This window comes from Pelodiscus sinensis, chromosome 6, assembly GCF_049634645.1.
Source record: "Pelodiscus sinensis isolate JC-2024 chromosome 6, ASM4963464v1, whole genome shotgun sequence".
Taxonomy (NCBI): Eukaryota; Metazoa; Chordata; order Testudines; family Trionychidae; genus Pelodiscus; species Pelodiscus sinensis.
Genome location: NC_134716.1, coordinates 3177792 through 3204539, shown reverse-complemented (window position 1 = coordinate 3204539; position 26748 = coordinate 3177792). Strand labels below are relative to the sequence as shown.

At 42.8% G+C, this 26748-nt stretch overlaps 1 protein-coding gene across 3 annotated transcripts in view; it reads right to left on the bottom strand.

The window, feature by feature from the left end:
• PIGG (phosphatidylinositol glycan anchor biosynthesis class G (EMM blood group)) overlaps positions 1-26748 on the bottom strand; it is a 268780-nt gene that overhangs the window by 156781 nt on the left and 85251 nt on the right. For 2 of the 3 annotated variants that reach the window (XM_075931310.1, XM_075931309.1), the window contains one exon: positions 14448-14958. In XM_075931310.1, coding sequence (XP_075787425.1) covers positions 14733-14958 — 226 coding nt within the window. In that variant the 3' untranslated portion in view covers positions 14448-14732. Of the gene's footprint in view, positions 1-9011; positions 9075-14447; positions 14959-26748 lie in introns of those variants that run through there. The other variant, XR_012904572.1, reaches the window with a different exon arrangement.

Genomic DNA, 26748 nt, shown 5'->3' with positions numbered 1-26748 from the left:
CACAAGGAGAAAAGCATGTGATACCTTATAAATCCCAAATTCATTCATTCGGATCACTCCTGTCAAATTATTCTAAGTGGATTAATAGTGACGGATACAGCTGACAATGTATAAAAACTGTTTGGGGGAGGTGTTAGTGTTTGACGACACATCTCGAGACAGACCTGCACAGGGAATTTGAATCTCTATAAACAAAATCATCTTCTACTAGATGCTACAAAGATCACTGATCTAAAAGCTAGGAAACCAGTCCAGCAAGTAGTTCTAAGATCAACCCCATTAAGCACTTTTCTGAATCAAGGCCTGTGTGCATAGATTCAGCTCCCAACCCCCCTTTCAATGAGATTGGTGGATAGGTCAGCATCTCTGAAAGTCACATCATTAGTTAGGTATGTAAATATGGACTCAAATTTAAATGCAGGTTCCCAAGTGTGAAGAAGTTGGATTCTCTTTCCCATATGCTTATCAGCAGGCTCCTCTGTTGCTGTAGCTCTGCTTCCAGGTGACGATTCAAAATCCATGCAATGTTAAATTTGAACATTGAGGTTTGTGAGAAAAGACCAACATGACCAAAAGATGATCCTGTCACTTGGCTTCTACAGTTATCATGTGAGTTCAGACTCAGTTAACTGTACTGATGTCTGAAAATATAGCTAGTTTGGACCTAATCTCGCTTTCATTAATTCAATAGAAGCTGGACTGGATCCTAAATTAGTTGTTTTTTTCCTGCAATATGTGGGTGTTTTACATAGCAACAGGATTGCAAAAATATGTGAAAAAAGGAACGTGTGATTATAAAATCACAGAAATTGGCAACGGGTTTCAAGGGCAGGAGTATTACCCAAAACCTCTCAGAACTGGCTAAATTTCAATCTGATGTTAGTCATCTGAAATAAAGCCACTGTATGAACATAGAGGATTGAGTGTATGCTTTAGAAAAAGTTGTATGCACCCTTGAAAATATATGTAGCATTTATGTGCATACAGCGGAGTTATACACAGATAAATTGCTTCCTACCTGCTGTGGCAGGGCGTTGTCCTGTACTGGCCCTTTAAGGGGCTGTGACCTGGAGTCAGGGGGAAGCCCAGCTGAGGCAAATAAGGAGGGCCCAGCTGGAGACTATAAGAGCAGCTCCTGGGAGGAGGAGAGAGACCTGCCTGCCTGCAGTGAGAGAGGCTTCGGCCTAGCAAACCCAGGTTACCCGGCCCGAGGCTGCAAGGAGGCAGTCATGGAGGGCAGGGCTTTCAAGGAGGCAGCCCTAAAAGGCCAGGCTGCAAGGAGGCAGCTGCAGTTCGCAAGGAGGCAGCTGCGGTAGGCTGGGGGAGTCTGAGCCAGGGAAGCCCCAGGCCATAAGTCCGCCAGGCAGGGTTGCAGGAAGCAACTGGGCAGGCAGAGTGGAGAAGAACTGGGGGTCCTAGGGAGCAGGGAGGACCCTGGAGGAGGAGCGGAGGAAGAACAATGACTACCCCCCGGAAGGGGGCATGGACCAAGACCGCAGTGGTCATTGCCGGAGGGCAGTGCTCTGAAGAGAACACCTCACCCAAAGGGGGCGCGTCGGCGTCAGAGCCGCCGGTTACTTCCCCAAAAGCCACCCTGAGGGAAGAAGCCATGAAAGTGAGTTGAACCCACTACACTGCATACAGCTGACTTTATGTGATGGAAGGAATTTATAACCTATGCGGAAGGGCAAGAGACGAAGGAGTGTAAGTGAAATTACTTTGGAGCAAGAAGTGTTGTCAGCATGCATATAATAAATTAGGGTTTTGGGGTTGGTTTTTTTCAGTCTTTCCCTAACCTTCCAGTTACATAATAATCAGTTACAGCTGTGAAGCAAGTTCTTACAATTGAAGGTACATTTTCAAGGAGGGTTATTTTTTCATTACTGTTTCCTTAAGACAGTTCCCCTTCTGCCTCCCAAATTTAGCCAGTCTCTTAAAAAAGGATCATTTCCTTATCAAGCAAAAGCGTTTTGAGTCACCCATTGAAAAAAAAAAAACATTTAAAGAAAAAGTTATTTCCTCTTCATTCACAAACATCAGACACAGCTTTGCTTCAAATTTACCTTTGGAAAGGAAACAAGCATACAAGACTACGGCCCAAAAGATGAATGTTTCATAAAAATCTTGTCTGTGTGAAAATGGGGGATTATGGAAACTGCTCGGTAACATTTACTAACTTGGTGTGAATTCTATGCATAGGCACACACTGGATTCTATGCATAGGCGCACACAGTACTCATCACGCCAGCTCAGTTGCTCTCTGCTGTGCCACTGACCAGTGCGAAGTATTCACTAGTCTTAGGTGTTGCCGTACTGATGGGGTTGGTCTCTAGGGGGACTGTTCGTGAGAAAGCACATAATGGTAAGAGACCGGGAGGGGTCCCTAAAAAGCAGGCAGCAAGCACAGAGTCACAAGAACAGCAGTTGGCTTAGAAGCAAGAAACAGTGAATTGGCAGCCCCGCTCCTCTTTGAGCAGTATTGTTCTCCCATTGACCAGCCTGTCTCCTTCTCCCTGTCCAGGCCACCCTCCCTTGAAATGCTGTATATGCTTCTCCTATGACATCTCAGTGCTCCTAAGCATCCAAGAATGGGGCAAGTCAAGCACAAGGAACTTATACACAAGTTATTTGTCAACAGACCTCACCCTTCTACTCGGTTGGCGCGTAGTCAGCAAGCAACAGGCTGAAGTGTGTATGTGTTCTGGCCAGAGCTTCAAGCATGAGCTGCTCTTGGTTTGGTCTGTGGGCTCCTTGGTCATGTGTTTACAGCCTCCGACTGGATGACTTCAACCCAAAATGCATCCATCCAACAAGCTCATACGGATCCCGTCTGCCCTTCTCCATCCTGCCCCTTTTATGTTTACAACTCCGTTCTTTTTATTCCTCTGGAATGCACTTGTCTCTACAAAGGCGCTCTCTCATGCGCCTAACACTGGTCAGGGATCAGGCCTTCAAATATGCTACCACTAGATTAAGTCTGCCTGAGGTTCCAGTTCTCCATGTAGATCCTCCTCTGAGGTTTTTCCGTGAGCCTAGGTGTTTTCAGAACCTTTGATTTTGGGGATCCTTGGGACAGAGAACCTGGTTCCATTTTATACGTTCAACGATACTTCGAGCATAACTGTTATTCATTCAATAATTATACACTCAGATAAACAAGCACAGCCTTCACCTTATCGGATACATCTGTAAATTGCTGCAACCTTTTATGCAAGGGCATAAAGAAGTTTTAAGCAACCCAGTATTGGACAAAGATTTTAAGGCTAGTGTTAAGAAGAGTGCTTGGTGTCTCTCTACTCCCACTGGAGTCACTAGTGAAACGCCCCCTTTGGACTTCTCGGAGAGTGGAATTAAGCCAAAAGTTTGGTATTTATATTTTATTTGACTGGTGTGTTTAAGAATAAATTAACATGTTTCAAGAAAACTAACTGAACCAATGAAGAGTCGATTTTAATTTAAGTATTCAGCAACACGTAAAACATTAACAGAGAAGCCACGCTGCCTTTATACCTAAACAAAAGCATTTTCGGTTGCATGCAGAAAGGAATTATATAATGCTTTGCATCAAACAAATAGGAACTCCATGTGATCTCAGTGCTTTTGTTTTAGATAATCTTCAGAGGCTGCACTCCATGCAAATGAGCACATTTAGTGGAAATAGAGTGATTTCACACTGCTGATATAGAATTGTATCATCAAAATTGCTGTCTTTAAGTAACTCATTTACTCTTTGTGTGTTCTCTAGCCATACCATCTTATGCTGTGACCAAACCAGCTCTCCCAAACACCCCAGTATCTAGGTGGGTTAGTGCTTATGAACAAGGCTTCCAAGTACTTCAGGAAGGAATGGCCAAAGATAAGTATAAAAGGATAGCACAAATACGCAGGGACAAAAATCAGACCCGCTAAGCACAGACTATATTACACCTAGCTAGGGATGTAAAAGGCAGTAAGAAAAGGGCTCTTTAAATATAGTAGGAGCAAGATAGGCAAAGAAAAGTATAGGTATTCTATTTAGTGGGGAAGGAGGGCTAATAGCTGATGACATCAAGAAGTCTAAGATGCTGAATGCCTATCTTGCTTCTATTGTCATGAACAAGGTTAACTGTGACCATATATTTAACATCTAAAATCAACAAAGCCAAAATGGGGGAAGAATATTTTAAATATTTAAGTATCAATTAGATGTATACAAGTTGGCAGGATCTGATGAAATTTATCCTAGGTACTTAAAGAACTAGCTGAACATAAGAACGGCCACACTGGGTCAGACCAAAAGTCCATCTAGCCCAGTATCCTGTCTGCTGACAGTGGCCAATGCAAGGTTCCCCCAGAGGGAGTGAACAGAACAGATAATCATCAAACCTTCCCTGTTGTCCATTCCCAGCCCAGACAGAGGCAGGGAAACCCATCCTGGCTAATAGCTATTGATGGACTTATCCTCCATGAATGTATCTAGCTCTTTTTTGAACCCTGGTATAGTCTTGGCCTTCACAACATCCTCTGGCAGAGAGTTCCACAGGTTGACTGTGTGTTGTATAGAAATACTTCCTTTTGTTTGTTTTGAACCAGCTGCCTACTAATTTCATTTGGAGACCTGTAGTTCTTGTTATGGGAAGGAGTAAATAACTCTTCCTCATTTACTTTCTCCACATCAGTCATGATCTTATAGACCTCTATCATATTCCCCCCCTTAGCCATCTCTTTTCCAAGCAGAAATGTCCCAGTTTTATTATAAATCTCTCATGCGGCAGCTGTTCCATACCCCTAATCATTTACATTTCATCTCTCAAACATGGCACTGGGACAGCTTCTCTCTGCCCTGTGTAAGCCCACAATTATCCCTTTCTCGCGTGCAGAACTTTGAAAATGTCCACCACCCCATATTTGTTTTGTAGTTGGCTTCCCACATCTCTGATACAATCAATTGCAGTCTCCTCTGGTAGGAAAGTAGATGGTCTGCTTCAGATAGCACTAACATGCAGGGTACTTCAAGAACAGTTAATAAAACCAATCAGATGAAAACATCAATCCACACGAGTAAGCCTGCCAGATTTCAGCGTTCACTTTAAAGCTAATGCTTGTTGTCCGTCTCACTGAGTACTTCTTGAAGACAATCAACCTGGTGGACACTGGTTTTGGTTTACCTGTATCTGAAGAAAGCATCTAGTCTAGGTAATGTATTTCTCCGACTAGACCGTTACAAAATAATGTCATTTTGTTCAAACAATTTTTGCCTTCATGCAGCAGTGGTTTTTGAGATCTTTGGCCTGGTCCCATAGGAGAACCAAGATGAAAACCTGAATAGCCGCCACATCTTCGTTACTGCTCGTTTTCTTGTTTCGCTCTATCCCTGTTCTTCACCTCATTTTCACCCTCTATAATTTTTTCCCATCTTGCTCCCCTGACCATTCTCATCCCCTGACATACAACTCCGGATACCCTTCTTAAGGGTCATTATGCATCTCACCACACTTTCCTCAGCTCTCCGTCAGCACAAACCAGACTGCATAGAAGTTTCTGGGTTAAACATCGCACCCTTTTGGGACATCCTTTGAAACATTCTTCTTGCTGGCTGAGCAGCAGGATAGAGGACAGTACTGCTTCTTTTATAGTGTAGTCCTGCATACGTTTTCAAAACCACAATTCTGTACACATTTACCATTGGTCACAGACTACGTTACTATAAAGTGCACTATACTGCTGGTATGTCCATATTTGCTAGCATTGGTGGTTGGATACATGGTAAATTCTGAGCCGGGGGAAATTTAAGGTTTGGCTTCGTTGGCTGTAATCTGGTGAGTATTGGTAAGAACTGGATTTTGAAACAGTGAAAGGGTTGTTGGTTTTTTTCATATATGAAAAAGAAGGTGGAAATAAATTAGTTAATTTCAGAATGTCATCATTAGAGGCCTGAAGCTGCCCTTCCCACCCAGAGAGGCAAGGGCAGTTGTGTTGGGCCCTGTCCTCCCTGACAGGATTGGTAGTTGGGGCTCCCATTACTCAGGAGCAGCAGCAGAGATCTCCTTTCCCACTTGGAGCAGCAGGGTTACCAGACGGGAGGGCCCATTACACCCCTCAGCAGCCAGGGTGTGTCTACTTGATGGGGAGGCAGGAGCGCAGGGCTCTTCTCGGCCTGCCTCACAGAGACCTTTGCTGGGCGGGGCTGGCAAGGCCCCACAGCAATGGGTCACGGACTTTACATCCCAGCGACGTGCACGGGGCTGTTCACACATCTCCAAATCTACCGTCCCAGGTTCTCTGGAGGTTACAACTGAGTCCTGTTTGCAAGTGTTATATCAATAACAGACGAAATAGTAACTTTGTTTTCAAGGCAGGCTGAGATTCTGAGATCCTCTCCCATCTCCAGAAGCCAGAGCCCTAGGCACAAGCCTACTGTGTCCATGCCTTAACCCAGATTTGCCCAGCAACATTAACGGCTCATGAATATACTGCGCTCACTAGCAGCACTGACTTAATGCTAATCAATCAGATTTGCCAAAAAACACAAAAATGCCTTTCCACCCCACTAGTCCATCTGGGAACAGACCCTCAACATTCCCCAAACACCCTAACAAATAGCTCTGTAGGCATACTGCAAAAGCCATTTATCAAGACTGGTCTATTTCAGATCAAAGAGGGGACCCAAGAGCCTCAGAGAATGTCCTGCCAGCAGCCCCAGCCCTTCTCAAAAATAAAGGGCTCCAGTTTGAGCACTCTTAGTCACCTCAGCTGTTGCAGTAGGGCAGGAAAAGGGGTCTCTCAAGTTGGCAGTCCCAAGCCATTTAGAGCTTTTTAGGGAAAACTTCCCCTTAAATTCCACCTGGAGACCAATAGGGACCCATCAAAGATCCTGAACACGGGCATCATGTGTTCTCGGGAAGATGCTCTATTCACTAAGAGCTACGCCGCTTTCTGCACCAGCTTTTGTCTCTAAAAACAGCCATCAGGTTTCACAGGTAGAGAACACTGCATTAGCCAAACCTTGACATGTTCAAGGGGTGGACAACAGTGAGTAGGTTGTATCTGAACAGGAAGGTCGCAAGCTTGTGGCCATGTGCAGATGATAAAAAGACGACAGAGTTACAACTGTAGCATGGTCATCCAGAAGCAGAAGAATGAGGTCCAAAAAGCACTACGACGCTGCGAACTCTGGCGATCTACGACGGACACTCCTTCAGAACAAGCAATATCATCTTGACTGTCCCTGCAGGCTGTTTTCTCCAACATGCCCTCCGTCTTTGCTGGGGGGTGAGCCAAAGCGAGCACACTTCCCATCTCAACTTGAGATGTCTGAACTGCTCCCTTCCCCAAGCTGCAGAAGTGGGTAAGGAGCACACTTTTGGGTGTTGTCAGCATACTGAAGCACACTACAACCAATACCTCCTTACAAACCCTCCTCAGGGCCTCCTGCCCATGCTGAACAGGAGAGTAACAGAACAACAGCCTGTGAAGCCCCACACGGGAGTGGTTGTAGGAGAAAACGTAGCTACCAAAAGAAAGAACCACCCCAAAGCAGGCACGGTCAGCAGGTGAGTCAACCAATCTTTGTCAGCAACAATATTAAAGGGATACAACAGATCTTAGAACACTATAAATACCACGTCTTCTGGCAGGACATGGGTGAACTCAGCCTTTCTACTGAAGCTAGGGTTTATATTCATACTGGTGAGAGCCAAGGACATCAGAAACGTCTAGAAACGGTGAGTAATCTTATTACAACTTTCCTGCCACCACACCCATTCCCTCTCTAATGTAGGGCAGGCTGCCGTCGGGACAATGAAGACTTAGTGTGGTCTGTGCTTAAGAGGGCATTGATGCATGAGGACGCTCTCCTCCAGTTAAGGAACCGTCACTTTCCCCACCTGCTTTCACCAGCTAGGAGAGGATGTAGACCCAAAGCACTAGCTGTGGGATCAAGCTGTCAGACCAACAGGCTAGCTAAGGCCTTTCTCCCTTCAAGACCTCATTCTGCCACCTCAGAAACAGACAACTCACTCTTCATCAGAACAACCTTGTCTGTAAGATAGGACATTTCTTTGGGTTGGCAAGGACTCCGTTCCAAGGGGGGAGAATCCAGATGACCAGACTCTCTCTAACTTAAAACATCTGTCCAAGATTGTGTGCCTATTCTGAGGGGAAAAGACCTTTTGCTTCCTGAAGAACCACATCATGAATTACAATAATTATCTATGCCTCAACCAATCAGCTTGGGCATGAGTTTTCCAGCCCCCCCCCCCGCTAACCATCTGCTTCTTGCTCCAGAGGTCAGGTGGTATCTATAATCCAGGGTAACCTGTGACAGCAAAGCCTCTGAAAAAGGGCACCTGGGGGCCATCTCATTGATGGTGGGGGACAAAAGAGTCTCAAGTCCTCCCATACCATTCGGGGAACATCCTGTTAGTAGAGCCTTTTCTTTGAAGGCAAACCAATACCACAGATCCTTCACCCTGACAGGAGGAAGAGGTTCCAACCCCCGGGTGCAGAGGGTAGTGGTCGCAGGTTTTAGACCCAAGTGGCCAATCTCCAATTGCGATTCACAACTCAGTTCCAGAAGATGGCCAGCTGTGTGAGCTGAGCCTCTACACTTACCTGGGTAGGCCCATGCTCATCATGTCACTGGGGTTAGGAAATCCTGAGCTCCTCAATAAATTCATCCATTATATGCAAACACTGAGAACAATCAACTTCCAGTGTCACAATAGTGGGGACGTTAGCCAGCAGGGCACACACGAGAGTAAAATAAGATCCAGCTTAATCCAGTGTTAGGACTTATACTAGATGGACACTATCAGATTCAATTTTGGGGAACACCTGTATTTCAGCGTGGGTGCAGTCAGCACAACCATATCTCATTATGGATTCCCCTCCCCCTTGTTTTCCAAAACAAAGATGCTTGATTGGTTACAGCTGGGCCAACACACTGGCCTGCAACACCAGCCGCCAGGTTTTGGTAGTGCACATTCAGAGGTCTCATTCAGGGTTTTATTAAGTCACAGATAGTCGCTTACCACTGACTGAAGACGTGTCATGAACCAACAGCCGGGATCCTTGTCTACTGAAAACTCAGGCTCCTGTAAAACAGTAGATTAAACTAGTGGACCCGAGATTGACTCTCTGGTTTCCCCTCCCACATTTCTCTATGCCTCCCTCAGCCAAAAGCTGCAGAGACCAAAGAACCCAAGCTCATGCAGTTCTAGCCCCCACGCCCCGGGCCTCTACATTCCTGGCCCAGGGCAGCATTGCCCCACCATCTTACCCACATGACAGGTGCCACTGAATGACTGAGTTTCCAGAAACCAGCTCCCACAGCTGGCTGAAAAAAACATCATTAACACAAACCCTTTTAAATACTCACTCACAAATTACTCCAACACAAGTGTACATCTGACACTTTAGGTAGCATTCCTCAGCCTCCCCTAGTCAATCAAGCATCCCGGCAACAGGACAAGCCCTGTGTGATGATTCTCAGAGTACCCAGGACTCTTGAGTCTCCTTACACTGAAAACAGAGGCTCACTTGTGCTAAACTAGGTGTGACCACCAGCGTGTTAGTCACCCAAGCACTCTCCTCTGGGTAATGCCAGTCCTTCCTTTACCTTGTAGGTAACAATAGGTGCACCCCAGTCCCAAAGGCCCTTGGAAAAATTCCACTGTAGTGTACAGTCTCTTTTCCATTGAACACTCACAGCAATACCAGGTATAGAATCCCCCGCTTGTCTGATTCAAGTCAAGGGCACCTCCTAGGACAATACCACAGCATGGAGACATTTATAGTGAAAACAACTACAAGTTTATTATCAAAGATTTGAGATAACGGAAACAATAGGTTACATATAAAACAAAATCATAACATGATTTCTAGATGCTAAATTTAACAGCCTAACCTCACGTCTAAAGAAGTTTCTCTTGCCCCAAATTTCTTTTTGCAGCATTTCAGCCAAGGTTGGTTGTGAATTTTCATGAATGTATGCACACTGCCCATTTACTTCCTCAGTGCATGAAAAAGGGCGGTGTCCCTTGCTTTCTCCTGATAGTCCCAAAAGTTCATTGCACCTCGAGTCAGCAAAATCCACTGTAGCTTTTTCTCTGGTGTGTTGCCTCCCCGTTGACTTCACGTGTCTGTCTATGAGACTTTCATTGTGTCAACTCTGCCCTGATACAGACTTTAGGAATGTTTTCAATGTACATACTTAACTCGTTACACTGTATCTGAATGTGCATTGTGCAAGAATATTAATGACCACTGTGACCCTGGCTTTCATGTCAGACCTCACGTGACGTTCTTTGGTAACCAGAATGTACATAGCAGGATCAGGATAATCTTGTAACCCCTATGCCAGATGGCACTGAAGGGTTCCTAGGATCACACCCCATTTTACAAATTGTCACTTTGTGATTACCTATCTTCAGTGGCTCCTGTTTCAATGTCTCATGTTCTTTCACCATCAATCAATGACCCAGATGCCATATGTTAAGTACAACTCCCCACTGAAACAAAGGGGGGATTCGGTTTTAATAACTGACAGCTTGATTTGCCTTAAAGAATACAAGTGCGCTAAACAAGAAAGGACATTGCACAACATTGTTTTTAAAATTTATCTAGCATGTATCCCATTAGGAATATTGTCCTAATGGACCACATCTCTAATGGGAACCGAAAAAGCTTGGCAAAAATAAACTATTTGCTAATAGGACTGAAAGGAAAAAAAGGTCTTGTGGGCAGAGCACTATTAGATTTCCTGAAGTTGAGATAATTAACTCTGCATAATAATCATTCCAATACATTTGCCTCAGTGTACCTGAAAAAGCTGCTGTGCTATTTTCCACTCTCTAATGGCACTTCTCTGTAAAACTACGAGCAAAGGATTATAGACTACTCCACCAATATCCTGAAAGTTGCTCTCCAAGCCTCTGTGAATACTGTGCGCATGGACAGCAACAAATCCCCTGAACTTCAAAAGTGCCAGTTCAAAAGAATCTTGTGCCATTTTGCAAGTCATTTTTCCTTTAAAACAACCTCACATTCTCTTGTTGAACTGCTCCTATTGTTCTTATTCAGACCCTTCCAATGTCAAGTGCAGCAAAAAGTGGTAGATTTGGAAAATGTTTATTATGAAGTAGAGTTGAAACAGGAAAAGCAGACATTGCATACATAAAGCAGTATGCACCCTGTCTCTGCTCATCCATTTCTCTGCTATAGAATGAACCTACTTCTGGAGCCCATTTTTTTTCTGGCCAGGCAGAAACCATAATGCCAGAACCCAGGAAAAAGAAGGATACCACCACATACTATGGCTGATATTTTCTGAATTCAGTTGCAGGACCACTTTCCCTTGCTTAAACTCTGCATGCGCAATCTTTAGGCTTATCGCCCCATTTTACCGCACCCACTCAATTCCAAGATGCACAGCAATAAGAATATTTCCATTTTAAAAACTTAGTGATTTCCAAAGTTCAAAAATGGAAGCTGCCAGATTTCCCTGCCATACAGCCATGAATGAAGATTTAGTGCCTCTGAAAAGGTGATCAAAATGCCTCCTCTCACAACCCAAGCCAGACAAGCCCAAGCACCATAAATCCCTACTGCAACATGTACAGTAGTTGTCCATCTGCTCCCCCCTAGCTTGATCTGCACACACTCCCATTTTGTGGGAAAATATTGTAATCTTGGGAGTTAGAGCTGGTCCAATCACAAATTATATTTGCAAACTGCTGTTGACTATCACATCCCTCTAACCTAGGCTAGTGAATGGGCCTTAAGATGGTCAGAACCAAGACAATCTCCCAGGATAGGGTAGTTTTGGTAACTGCGCTTCTGTACCTACGATTTGCAGGTTGTGCCAACTGAACCATAGCAGCGCTTTGATTGGAAGCAGAGGGAGCTCACGGCTGTCAGAGTCAATGTGTGCAAGCTGCATGCACCTCACTTCCCGTGCCCTTGCTTTACGTGTGTCACTTCAGGAATATCGGTTGGGAAGAAACTACCTGGACTGAATCTAGCAACCCTGCGCATGGGCAACATTAAACAAAATCTTATGGGCCACACACAGAACTCCAATAAGCCACCACAGTGCTAACCTAAGCATGGCTTATTACAGCACTGTCCACTTATCTAGCCTCCCACAATGAAGGGTCCCCAATATATGAGGAGAGATTAATATTTCAAGGCCAGAAGGGACTGACTTCTGACTGACAGAATCTGACTTCTTTCTGGACAACCCATACAATTACAACCAGTAATTCCTGTAGTGAAGGATTTTAAATTGATTTGCTGGACCCCAAAGCAACTTTCCCTTTTGTTCTCATCCCATATCTTTATGTCTTAGCATCTCTCCTTCCACCTATCCAGTAATTACATTCTATACTAAAATTAGGAAGTATTGCTCAGGAATGTATCAAGTAAGTGTAGAAGATGGCAATAATCCTTAAGCGGTTGCCAAGCAACAAATAACCAGAAAAATAACTGACCTGAGTATAAAGAGTATTCTCACTGTGCTGTGTGTGTTCCAGACATTACAGAAAATACAAAACATTTCCTATACATATGCTACACTTAAAAGGCAAAGCACTGGATTTAATAAAGGGCCAAACTTCATTTTCGAAATACTCAATCACAGGACAACTAATGATGATCAAGAGCCATTAGCCTTTTATGTAGTTTGCTCCAGCTGAATACCATTTACAGAAGGCCAATATTTTGAGATTACTCCTTCACAGCATTTGCATTATAGTGATTAAAATGGATTGTTGGCTCCTTTTGGTAACAGAGATGTGGTGTACCAAGATAGAAGTAGGCTACTTCTGAAACTCATCATGTCTGAAAGTTGAGATGAAGGTTATAAGCAACCCTAACAAATGGGCCATTAGCCTCAGGCATGAATTAGAGCTCTCAAAGCATTTACTTTCAAACTGATGCAGTCCAAGAGGGACGGCTGAAACATATCATCTGTTAAAACCCTCAGTGCTCCTCATGTACATTTAGCTGCGATACTGATGGTGCTTATGTTACTATGAAGGCCAGAGTGATAGAGTGAAAAAAACCATACAGAAAGAATATTTAAATCTAGGAGAGTTCACATGGATTTGTTTTCTTGATGGTAGGTTGGAAAATGGCAAGATGTGCATTTACTGTGCAACATTCCCTGGGGGCATGTTGTGAGCTTTCAGGCTAACAGACAAGGGTATCCAGAGCATAAACAGGGAATCTGACAAACACACCTTTGTGCTTGAAACAGATTCTATTAGCCCTTCCACTGCTCAAAGCTCTAATGCTTCTGTAATGTGCAAAAATCAAACAAGTTAAAATCTCATTATACATGCTTAGTAATAAGAAGCAACACATTCTAGAATGGAGCATTCGGATTCTGTAAAAGATTCATTACTGTTTCAGTGCTTAACGCTTCTTATTCCTTGCATGGTGCTCAGGAAAAAGGAATACAGAGGTTTCACACACTTACATTGTACCAGAAAACTTCATTTATAGGAAAAATCCATACTTCAAAAAACTGCTAGAAAAACTGGCACTGGATTATCGTTCATAACCCATGTACTATTTTGATGAAAAGGTTAAATATACAAAGGGGAAACACAACTATCTGATAAAGGATATAAGATTTTGTGATGTCCTGCATTATTTTGTGATGACAATGTAAAAGGAAGGAAATTGTGTCATTACACATAATGGAGATTGCAAAGTTAATACCATACATTTAAAGCACGTAAGATGCATATTTCTCATTTTATAAAAGCCGGTTAGGCACTGGCATATATATTTACATACATTTGCAATTTCAGGGAATTCATGTTTTTTAATTGCATATGTTTAAAGAGAATTGAAAATATTAAATATCACAGTGATTTGTCAGGTTTCAACTATCAAAATATCTACCAATGTAGGCTTTGGATTACATGTTACCTTTACCATTCATTAACAATTAACATATATATGTTAACAAGTAAGATTTAACTATTATTTGCTCCACTCAATAGAAAAAATATATTCTTCAATTTACAAACACACTTTATTCTTATTACTAAAATCCAGAAGGTTACTTTAAAATAATGTTATTCCAGTTTATAATGGCTTACCTTTAAGATTGTATTGTCTAGCCAGAAGTAGCTATACAAGATTGTGCCCAAACCTAGCAGTTTTAGAATAACTGAAGAAATCTAAACTTCATGAGCAGTTTTCACCTATCTGAATGAGGACGGTCAAGTGGATCCCCATTTAATCTCCTACTGACCAGAATGGTGGCAAGGCCCTTAACAGCAAAGGTGACAAGTTGCAAGTCTATGAGCAACAGTGAGAAAACATCAGTTAGACTTCCTTACTAAGGAAGTTTGTAATATCTGAAGCCTCATTAAATAAGATGGTAATGACTGAGTTGGTGAAAATGGTAAAGAGATGAGTTCTGCAAGAACAGTACAGAATAAGGGAGCTGTAACTCATGATGAAAAGACAGGTTTATTCTGATTAAACATTTTGAAACACAAGTTCATTTAAATAACACATGCCTTTTGTAATTAATTTAGTCCTATTGGAATTCTACAATTTTATTGTCGGCTCCAAATGAAACAATTGTAGAATTCCAACAGGAGTAAAATAAGTTTGCCAACCAACTAAAGCTAGTTACATTTCATAGAATAATTTAAAACTACTATTTTCATGATATAACGCCAGTCTATCCAACTGGTCCCATGATGACCAACTTTGGAACAAGATATTAAATTTCAGTCTTGGATTTTCTGAGACCGGTTCTGATCCATGGCTGTAAAGAACATGCAAACAGCAGCTGTGATGAACACCCGTATTCCCTCATAAAGAAGTTTAGGTGAGAACACACTCCATATGAACAAATGGTACCGCAGACCGGTTACCAAAATGATGTAGACTGTGACTGGAACAGAACATATCAGTGCATAGCAGAAACAACCATGACCCATTGCTGCCGAATTCCTGTTAAAAAAAAAAAAAAGTTAATGTTCATGGATTATAGAGTCATGGATTCCAAGGCTGACAGGACAACTGTAGCCATCCTCTTAGACCTCTTGAATAACACAGATGATAGAAGATTCCTCCTCCAACCACAAACTCCAGGAGCATATTCTTTACAAAAAGCATCCAATGTTGATTTAAAAAGTGCCAGTGATGAAAAATCCACCATGATCTTTGGAAAACCATTCCAATGGTTCATTATACGTACTGTCAAAAATTTACACCTTATTTTCAGTCCTGAGTTTGTCTAGCTTCAACTGTCAGCCACTGGATCATGTTGTACCTGCCTTTGTCAGACTGAAGAGACCATTATTCAATATCTGTTCCTTCTGTAGGTTCTTAGACTGTAATCAAGTCACGCCTTAGCATTCTCCTTGTTAATCTAGATAGAGTACGCTCCTTGAGTCTGTCACTGTAAGGCGTTTTCTCTAATTCTTTCATCATTCTTGCAACTCTTCTCTGAAACAACTCCAACTTATTAACATCCTTCTTGAACTGTGAGCAACAGAACTAGAAATAGCATTCCAACAGAGCTGTACTGGTGCCAAATACAGAAGTAAAATACCTCTTTATTGCTATTCGAGACCAATGTTTCCTCTAATCTTTTCCTTCCATGTGTGGAATACATATTTTGGTGCACCAAAGCACGTGCAAATCCTCACCACCAGTGAAAGCCAAAAAGCTGTGTTAACCAGCTGGGTGGCATTTGAATTTCTCCTCAGTGGCCACACAAACACAGAGCTTCCAGGGAACATTGTTCAAGATCTCCGTTTATACAACCAAGTATCACACTAGCTCTTTTGATCACATCATCACATTCAGAGCTCATGTTCTGCTGATTATCTACCATGACCCCAAATCTTTTTAGAGCCCTTCATCCTATAAATATGGCCCACTCTTCATTCCTAGATGTATATATTTACATTTAGTTGTATTACAACTCGGAGAGCTGGGCACAAGCAAACAATGTGTGTTGTATCAGCCACAAACTTTATCAGTGATTAATTTATGTCGTCCTCCCCCCAGGTCATTGATAAAAATATTAAATAGTGTAAGGTCAAGAACTGATCCCTTCAGGACCCCACTGGAAAAACATCTGTTTAATGAGGATTCCCTTTTTACAGTTACATATTGATACCTACCATTAGCCTATTTTGATCAATTTAATGCCATTCTACTCATTTTAAGTTAGAATATCATGTGGTCCAAGTCAAATGCCTTACAAAAGCCTCAGTAACAGAAATCAATGCTATTTTACCAGAATTTGTAATCTCATCAAAACAAAAAGATACCGAAGTTAGTTCAGCAGGGTCTGTTTTCTATAAACCCATGTTGATCTGCATGAACTACATTAGCCTCCTTTAATTATCTGGTATCAATGCTAGGCTGACAGGCCTATAATTACTCGGTCATCTGTTTACCCTGTTTAAACTTCCCCTCTGCTCCAGGACTTACTGAAAATCAGCATTAATGTCCGGTGAGCACCTCAGCCAGCTCTTTTAAAACTCTGGGATACATATTATCTGAACCTGCTGGTATTAATATGTTTAGCCTTACTAGCTTCTGTTTAATCTACTTCAGAGATAAGAATGGAATGGAGTGTTATCACTAGGCAATGAGATGTCATTTGTCCCTTCCCCCCCAATACAAAACTGAAATATTTATTGAACACATCTGCCTTTTTTGTACTACTACCGATAAGTCTACCATTTCCATCTACAGGCTGAACCTCTCTAGTCCGGCACCCTCAGGACCTGACGGGTGCCGAACCATAAAATTTGCCAGACCACTGGATGTCAGTATTGTCTAGCAGCATTACCAACACTGCCGCTGCTTGCTGGGCTGTTAGAGGACATTTAGGGGTAAATTAGAGCTAAATAACAGCACAGAACAGTGAGAGCCAGAACTGGTGGCTCTAAACAAACTTTACGGGACCACAGGAAAATTGGCCACACTCATGAAAAGTGGGCATCTGGCTAACAAAAATAATACTGGACGATGGATGTTTCTGGACCAAAGAGTTCTGGACTAGAGAGGTTCAACCTGTAGTAACTGACAAATACAACTGTCAGGATTCTTTTTTCCCTTAAAATGAACACCTGTTACATAGATCTCTCAACTTTTCATTCTTATCTAACATTGTTTTATTATAAAGGCACCTTTTACATGATCGTCTTTATTTAGAAGACTTAATGTCATATTTATTATTCAACGGCAATAATGCAACTAAAAAAGGTTTTCACTATTGCCTTATATAGCCTTGTCTCATTTTGTACAGCATCTCAGGCCTCTGAAGTACTTGTTGCAGCAGCAGCAGCAGCTAGCCACCACAATAAAGGTACCTAGTACTGTGGCGATGGGAGAAGTCTGTTGTATGTAGACAGATGTCCAGATGACGACTTACGTTATTTTGTCCTTGTAAAGACTCCATAAAAGAATTATGATGTTAATTTTACCAAAAAAAAAAAAGTATGCATCTTTTACGCAGGCCCCACCTTTCTGCAGAACCGCTCTATTTGAATAGGTGATGACAACTGGCCCAGGACCAAATTTTCCCTCTTTGCTGGATGCTATCAAACAGAAAAGGGTTATTTATGCCACAGTGAGAGCTCTCTAGTATAAGTAAAGGGTAATTGGGCAATGCACAAAACTTGGCACTCTCAAAATGAACTGCTGCCATGAAGCAATGTTACTGTATTAAAGTAATGTAAAATTTAGAGTATTAGAAAAGTTAACAAGCATGGTTTTATATATGCCCTACAGAAAAATATTGTATTTCAAAGAGAGAACGAGCAGTCAATTAAATCTATGTCATAAAGGCTGACAGCTGAGCATGATCCTAACCATAAATTAGTCTTTTCATAAAGTCTCATGAAATATTAGAAGACTGATGGAAGTAGTACATGGTCATTTTTCAGAAAAGCTGTTAACAGATCTCTCTCCTGATCCAAGTCCCAGGATATACTGCCTCCAGTGTCGTAGCTGCAACTCTGTGAGACTACTACAACTTTGTAACTCCCACCTGAATTCTCATTTGCCCCTTTTTCTTCCCTCCCCGTGGCTAGTAGGACCCTGCCTTACGGGAGAGCTCAGTTGGATGTTGCTCTGATAGAGTGGTCTAACCCAGTCATTGCACATTGGTCATAATAAGTTTCTTTCTGATTCAACATGGGTGGTCCAAATCCTGGTAACCCTTCTGACAGGGAGTCAGAGACTCCTAAATGTGGCAGTGCAGAGCTGGGAAGCTCTGCAGAAAGTACCCAGGACTGCAAGATGTGCAGGCCGATGCATTGCTTCTAGCACCCACAGGCAATTCCTCTGCAATAGTGATGCCATAGGTCTGCATACCCTTTTGCCTCCCACACAGGTCTGTCTTGGCTAAGCTCTGCAAGGAGCTCTCAACCACTGCACAATATAGGGATCTGGTCAGGCTGGTGGATGGAACAAAGCCCAGCAAACGGGAAGAGTAACATGCATAAGAAAGTTTCTTTCTACAAAGATATTTTTATTTTGCTAGTAACTATGCACATCAACAGAATCCACAGATGCTAGTTTGCATAGACTCCGATTCTGACAGTGAATGACAGCTCTCTGCCTGTAACTATGTGGATGCGGTTAACTGACTAGCCTGGGCTCCCTGCGAGCACTGCCTCCCTTATGCCCCCACTCCCCGCACTGCTGCGGAGGCAGGAGCCCAGGGGAAGGAAGAGGCGGCTCCTTGGGAGCCGGAACATGCACACTGGCTCCCAGGGAACTGCATCCCTCTGTGTAAACATGTAACTGCTGAAAATGTCAGCGGTTGCACGTTTACCTGAATACACGCATTTTAACACCCGTAGTTTACATAGGCCATTAAATACATTAGTAAGTCCAATTAATGACTTCAGACCCAGCCTTGCTCTCATTGAAATCTACAGTAAAATGCCACTGATTTCGGGGGGGGGGGAGGGAGAGAATGGGCTACTGCAATGTATTTCCACTCTGGAAACTGACTAAAAATGGCAGGTATTATATTCATTGTAACATAGCAACTCCAGAAAAATGTGCTCAGTTTATAAATAAATGCTTTCCCCTAAATGCCAAGCCAAAGAAACAGAGCTGAGACAGAAGAATTAGCGAGGTTTCTCCCTTACCCCTTAACTCTGCAGTGAAAATTTGACCTCAGTTGCACCTGTGCATTCCTATGGTCTTCATGGGCTTGTGCAAAAGTAACACATTCTAAATTTAATGTGGGATAGTGTTAATGCAAAAATTTAACATAATCTGCAGCTCACTCAACCCTAGCTATTTGTGCTAACTGAAGTAAAAAGAAGCAGAAACTTTGTCACTAAATATAGCTAATCCAACAAAAGAGAAGACTTGTTCCATAAGAAGAACATGCTTGATTTTTGTTGCTTGGTTTTGTTTTACAGTCAATTCTCAGCGTCCAACACGCGTGAGGACAGATACGACGGGGTGAAGATTGTTTATGAATGAATGCTTCTGATGTCCATTAAACACTAAAAGGTTTGCATGAAATTGTCAAAGCATCCATGTGAGTGAGGTGACCAACTCAACAGAAATGGTGCATTTAACTGTTTTAGGCCCTTCTGGAAAAGTACAGCCCTCAATTTTTAAAACAGAAGCATTTCCCATTCCCAACATTCTCCTGCCAATACACCTGACATTATGTTAAAGTGAAAGTTTTCACAGCGTCATAAATGAATCAGTTGAAAGGACTAAATTTGGCAATTCCTGTGATTAGGGATAAATTAAGAGGAATTTTTAATGGTCTAGGAATTATTTATACATATACTGAGTGACAAAAATAGGCAAATGTTGATTTGATACCCCATACTCTAAACTGAAAAAAACCCACCACAATTTGCTATTAAATAAAGTGGAGAATGGGATGGGAAAAGGCAGGGCCCGGGCCTGCACCCTCCCAGGAAAAGCTCTCCCCAGGTTAGGGATGGCATAGAGAAGAGTGTCACATGGCTGGTGTCACCTGTGTCCCTCCCCAGCAGTTGCCTGTGATTCCATAGTCCAGCCGAAGAAGAGAAAGTTTTCAAGGGATCCAATTGGATGGGAAGATATTATTGCCCATGTGTGGAGGGGTGGGGTGTCATCGCGACCCCCTCCCCCGGGATGCACAGGGCCTCAGCCCCTCCCCTCTGTCTTCCCTCACCCGAGGTCTCCTTCCCTCGTGCTCCCCGGTCACCCCGATGCCCTGCCCCGGGTCCGGCAGGGACGGTCCGTTGTTAGTGGGGACTTAGTATCGTCTGCATCGGTGGGGGGACGTATGGGGGCTCAGGCCCACCCTCACTCCGAGCCCTGACCCAGGGCCCTAAGGTCTGGGGGGTTCTTCCCCCAGTCCTGGTTGGTGGGGGAGGGAGTCCCCGAAACACACCAACCCCCCAGGTTCCAGCACCCTGCCCTGGGTCGCTTCCTACCTCCCTTGCTACGTCGCCATGACGGCTTGGTTCCGAGGGTCTCTGCGGACGGGGCCCGAGGTGCCTCTGTCCGGCCGCCTGGCATCCTGCTGCTCATCCCTCTCCTCTGGCTGGCAGCGGTGCTCCTTTTGAGCGTCCCGCCGCAATGACATCTCCCGTAGCGGGGCGGGACCGCCTCCTCCGCTAGGTGGTGCCGCCCTGCCGGGGCACCGGCGCCGTCCAGCACCATGGGGCTCTGTCAGCTCCCTGTCCTTCCCGCCCGGCCGGGGCCGGGGCGGCACGGCCAGGCGCAGCTAGCCTGCTCCCGTGCTCGGCCCCGCCTGTGGCGGAACAAGCCGCGCAGGGCAGGAACAGGCATGGGACCGCCGCTTCGCCCCAGCACGCCGGGGATGGCTCCAGGTCAGTGCGGGGCGCGGGTGCTGCCCCGTCACACCATTCTTTTGACTCACAGTCTGTATAGAACTGAGGATCAAAGACTTCAGCGAACTAAACTGAAAGCTTCTGGATCTCCGAATTACTTGGGTTTCTGCTGGGACTTGTGTGTTTAGGCTTAATGAGAGTTTTATATTTATGTGCAACTGTGCAGATAATGTATGTGGATTATGAAATAGCCTTGTTACTTAGTAGAAATTATGTGACTGTATTATGTTTATAAAGTTGGTACATAAATATGTTCATTTCTTTTATTGTTTTTGGACTTGATTGTGAGGAGACTGACCATCTGGAACCCTTGCTGACTGAATTCTGGATCTCCATGTGGCTTTCTAGGAGCTGGGTTGATGCACTAGAAGATAGGGATATACAATCTTGTTTAATCCTGTGTTAACTGCTTAAAGGGGTGGGCAGAGGGCCGCTGCGGCCCGGCCAAGCCACCAGTTAACCCTTCACATCACTAATAGAAGAGGGGTGGTAAACTCTAACCCCTCCGCCCCCGCAGAGGTTTCAAACACTTGTATAACACACTGTAAACAAAGCATGCTGTGTTGAACCTATGCAGGAGTGTAAGAGGACTGGCTGTTGATTCAAGTGCCACTAGAAACATCTCTGCTGATATTTATTCATGTTTTAGTACTGAGCAGGAGGTTGCCTCCATTTTTACTCTTAAAAGGGTCAGCTTATTTCCTAGATGAACTCCTGACACTACTGAGTACGCAAATGCACTTAAGTGTAGAAGTGCAAACCAGAATTTGCTTACTTAAATGGATGAAGAGAACTAGATCCAGAAAAATCAAAGGCTTATCAGACTCTTGGCACAGCAAATTGCTGCACTGAATGACTGCAAATTCCCTTTTCTGACTCCAAACACTAAATATAGTCCAGCTCAGGCTTTAAAAAGAAATCTCCCTTCCAAATTAATATTTAATGACATACAGGGAGGCAAAGCCAGAAACTCCTAGGCTATTTATGGATGGTCTTATAAATCCCAACAGTTCATGTTTTTCACCAAATCTTTCCCCCTATAATGCCTGCCTCTTCTATTTTCACTGACAATAGCATTGTGATGAATAGTGTGCTCAGGACAGAGAAGTCCAACAAATCCAAAAATTAACAAAAATAACCTGATCGCATCTGACTAAACATTCTCTGTTCTACTCACATATCTGTAGATTCAATATTTAGTCTTTCCGTAGACATGGATGTCACTAGACTCTCCATGCCTGGCTCATTTCATGTTCTCCATAACTCCTCTGGTTACACAAGGGGCATAGGAAGTCACTGCTTCCTTCAAAAGTTCACATGCTGCTCCTATTGGCTCTCCCAGCCTCCTGCCAACTCACTTCCTGCTTTCTTAGCATTCCTGGGGACTCTCTAGGACCTACTGTCTATGGTTTTAACCCTTAAAGGTGAGACAATCAGGGTTAGGTCTCAAGGGTCAACCATTGTGAAAGGACTTTAATAATCAGAATGGCTGGAATGTTCAGAAAAGGGTATTACCCCCCCCCCCCCCCCCCCACTCACCCACATTCATCAGAAGGGTATAATATGGAAGTGAACTTAAAAGAATAATAATAATAAAAAAAGCCTTAAACAGCAGCAACGGTCCTGTAGCATCTTAAAGACTAACCAAAAATACATAGATAGCATCATGAGCTTTCATGGGCACAACCTACTTATTCAGTTGACAAATATGGAGCCATCTGAAGAAGTGGGTTGTGCCTATGAAAGCTCATGATACCATCTATACATATTTTTGGTTAGTCCTCAGGTGCTACAGGACCATTGTTATTTTTTAAGGGTTTTTTTGGAACAGACTAACATGACTACCCCTGTGAGACTTTTAAAAAATAAAAACATTGTGTTGGCAAAAAATGTGAAAGGAGAACCACTCTTTTCTTGTACAACATCTATTACACTGAATAGTTGTGTGACTGATTGCCTGGATGGGCTGCACTGAGAATGCTATATTCAAGGCAGACAAACCCCCAAATTAATGGTTTATTATATAACTAGGTTATCAAGCCAGTAACAAAGTCGCTTCTGTAATACCACACTGGTTACTAGGAAGCCAAATGCAGTTCCCTGTAAGAGTTCCAGCCTGTGACTCATATCTAGACAGCCAAGTCTAATATAGCGTTAGATTACTGAAAACCCAATCCACTATGTGTGGTTTACCAGTTCCTAAGGACCAGACACTGATCACCAGGTCAGTACAAGTCTGAGGTCTTCTCCAATAATTATGCAGAGGCCCATCCTTTAGTAACCGTTAAACCTCCTTGCAGAAGGAATAACAATAGTTCGAATTAGGAGCTTTAATTCGAACTACCTAGTCCGTGCTGCGTGTAGCCGCGGACAGGTAGTTCGAACTACGGGGCATTTAAAAATGGCGGCGCCCGGGAACATGCAAATGAAGCCCGGGATATTTAAATCCCGGGCTTCATTTACAAGTTCGAATGCCTACATTAGCCACCCTAGTTCGAACTAGGGTGGCAGTGCAGACATACCCCAAAATACTAAAAGTTTAATCATAAAACGAATGAAGTTGGTGTAGTTAAAGGATCAATATACATACAGGTATGTGAGAAAGCCTTCGGTCAGTTTCACAGCAGAAATGGTGAGGCTGCTGATTTGTAAAAGTCTCCCTGGAACCAATTTTAAAGCTTATAGTGCAATAAATAGTTCATATAGAGTCGGTTCTTCCATGAGAATTTCAGGGTAATCCAGATTAAACCTGGAGACCTCAGTCTTTAAGGTTTAGACCTTCCCTGTTAAAGTTTAAACAGACTGTAGATTAAAAAAAAAAAATCAGGCCTGAAGCTTTTTTTTATAACACTCTAACCACCTGATAATTCTCTTGACAGCAACTGTTGCAGAAGGGCCTTCTGATGAAGAATGAGCAGTGCAGATTGTTGATTTGAAACTAATCTATTTCTTATACATATATAAGTATACTGTCTGCATCCATTCACATAAGGCAATTAGCCTTGCAAACTATCAAGGCAGTTCACACATGGTTTACTATGTGGAATTACAACTTTGGAAGACAGATTAGAACATGATTAATTCTACGCCACAAGTCCCATCTATATGATATCTCCTCCTGATCTCTGAATAAATAGAACAGAATAATGACATATTAGGAGGCAGGCACAGATAATTAGATCATACTGCTAAACTTTCAATACAATACAGGTAAACATAAATATACTATCCTTGATTTCTATGCCTGCAAATAAATAAGTTACGGATTGCTGGTTTAGGACGTCTCTAAAATTCACATACAAGTAGACTACCTTGATTACATTTCAATGCCTCTTGTTGAGTTCTTATGAGTCATTCCCAAATTGACTAGTTCGTCACTGTCACAAATTGGCAGATCCCAGGTCACATTACATTCTTAAAAACAAAAGACAGCTGGCACCAGACCCATTTCCATAGGAACTGTAAAAATTCACATTTTGCATGAATATAGCACTTGATCACAAAATAAAAAGATGCTGTAGAATAATATAAACTTACTGGAGCAAGAACATGCTGTTCTCTGAACGATTTTACTGTGAACTAAAGGATGAAAGGCACACAACTAACGGAAAAACAACAATTGCTACTTTGTATCTAGTATCAGAGGGGTAGCCGTGTTAGTCTGAATCTGCAAAAGCGACGAGGAGTCCTGTGGCACCTTATAGACTAACTGAAGTGTAGGAGCATAAGCTTTCGTGGGCAAAGACCCACTTCGTCAGATGCATGCCCATGCATCTGACGAAGTGGGTCTTTGCCCACGAAAGCTTATGCTCCTACACTTCAGTTAGTCTATAAGGTGCCACAGGACTCCTCGTCGCTTTTACTTTGTATCTAGTTTGTTGCTTTCTCTTCATTGCTGATTTTCTTTTGGCATTACTGCTCTCCTGGTTTTTCTCTCTCACTGGATAGGAGTGTTGACAAGATTACTTTTCCCTGGATGCGCTCAACTGCATTTTTCAAAACCAATACTTATGTCCTGCTCTTCTCTTTATAGATCCTGTTGTATTTATCTGCAACACTTTCCAGTCAGTACTATCTGAAAGATGTTGGTGAACTGTTAATTTAGCCCTCACAGATTTGTGAAAGACTGGCCCAATTCCTGTGGCATCCCAAAATACCCTCCTGTAACACAGTAGCTAAAAATTGTTTCCTGCACTCCATATGACATTGCTCAGATTCAACTAATTCCAGTTAACTTTGAAAATAAAATTGAAATAAAAAATTACTGAGAAACACTATCTGGTGTCTAATCTTCAGCTGAATTACCTCTGCTGCAATCCTTTCGCCCACTTTTTTATAACTCTATTTAACAAGAATTGTAAGGCATAACCCGCATTGACACGCAGAAGGACTGACTGGTTTTGTTAGGTCTTCTCCATCTCAAGTTGGTGTTGATCCTTTGGTACTGGTGATAAATCAGCCCAGATACTGTTTGTTTTGTATTCATGTCACAGGACCACAGTAAGGCTTGACCACAGTTTATGTCCTCTTCCCCAAACCATGGAGGCCAGAAGGTTTGGAGAAGCTTTTCGCAAGAGCATTAAGCCTCACACGTTTCCTCAAGAAACAGGATTGGCTACCGGAGGGGCTTATGCCATTTTATAAATTATGGGGAGGTTGCAGACGATGCTGTCAGAGTAATGCAGTCTCTGATATACCCTTGGTTTTAAGTGGCTGTTAATCCTTGGGACTTCATTGGTCTGGGTTTCAGCATCAAAAGGGGGAAGGCAAGTCAGAATGGAGCCTCCAGGGCCTGGGCCATTTTCACCACGTGCTGGACACGTGGCCTTCACAAGCTATGGATTTAATCATGTTTCATCCACCGGCCAAAAAAAAATCCAGATGTCTGTTCCTGCCTTAGCAAGCTGCCTCAAAAGAACCCAGTGTTTGACTCAAGGTCCATCTTGTACAAGTAATTGCTTCCAGAAGGCATTTTAATGATCTGTGAATCACAGATACTCCTTTCTATGCCATTCGTGCATGTAACAATTGGCTTCCTAATTGCCGTCATTCAAATTGGGCACTGTTCTAACCACTAAAATACTACAAGTACTGCTATTTATTTTATAGGCAGGCTACGGCACCTAACTACAGACAGAAACAGATCTAAGGTGGTTCTTGTCTTAACTTGGGTTGGAAGTAGCTAAGGCAGCAATGGTGCCAACACCTTCCTACAGCTATATGTGCTAACCGGTCGGTGCAGGCTCTGGGCTTTTAACAGGCACTGCTACTAGAAGATTCCACCATCTTAGCTGCACCAGGGTTTCATATCCAAGAGAGGGAATAAGGAGAGGGCATTTGAAGCTGAGTGCTTATCTCACCTCTCTTTGTTATGTCTGTAAGACATTTTCCAAACACAGAGAAAGTGTGAACGCATCTGAATATGCATATGCATATGCATCAATTTATTAAAGTAGTCAGAATCAGTAAACTGTTGTAATAATTGGGTTAAAACTTGTGAGCTCAAATGTTGGAAAGGAAGTGAAAGTTCATAGTAGTTTATACTGACTAAAAGGAGAGAGACTTGATTCGTATAAGCAGAAGGGCTAAGATATGACTACACTATGGATGCAATTTTAAAAATAAACAAACCAAAAAAATACAAGAAAACTTAGAACCTGAAGATAACTGACCAGAATTTGTGCCAGAAGTTAGATAATGACCAGGGTCTTAAAAGAATGGTCAATACCATCACACCCTTAAAGAAAGACTTTTAGGAGAAAAAACATGGATTTTTGGAGGATTCCCTCCAAAGTTTCATTTTTGTTTTACTGTTCAAAGAAGTCCCATGCAAAAACATCATAGTTTACTTGTAACATTAACATGCCATGTTTTCAAAAATGTCCATGTATTTATACAC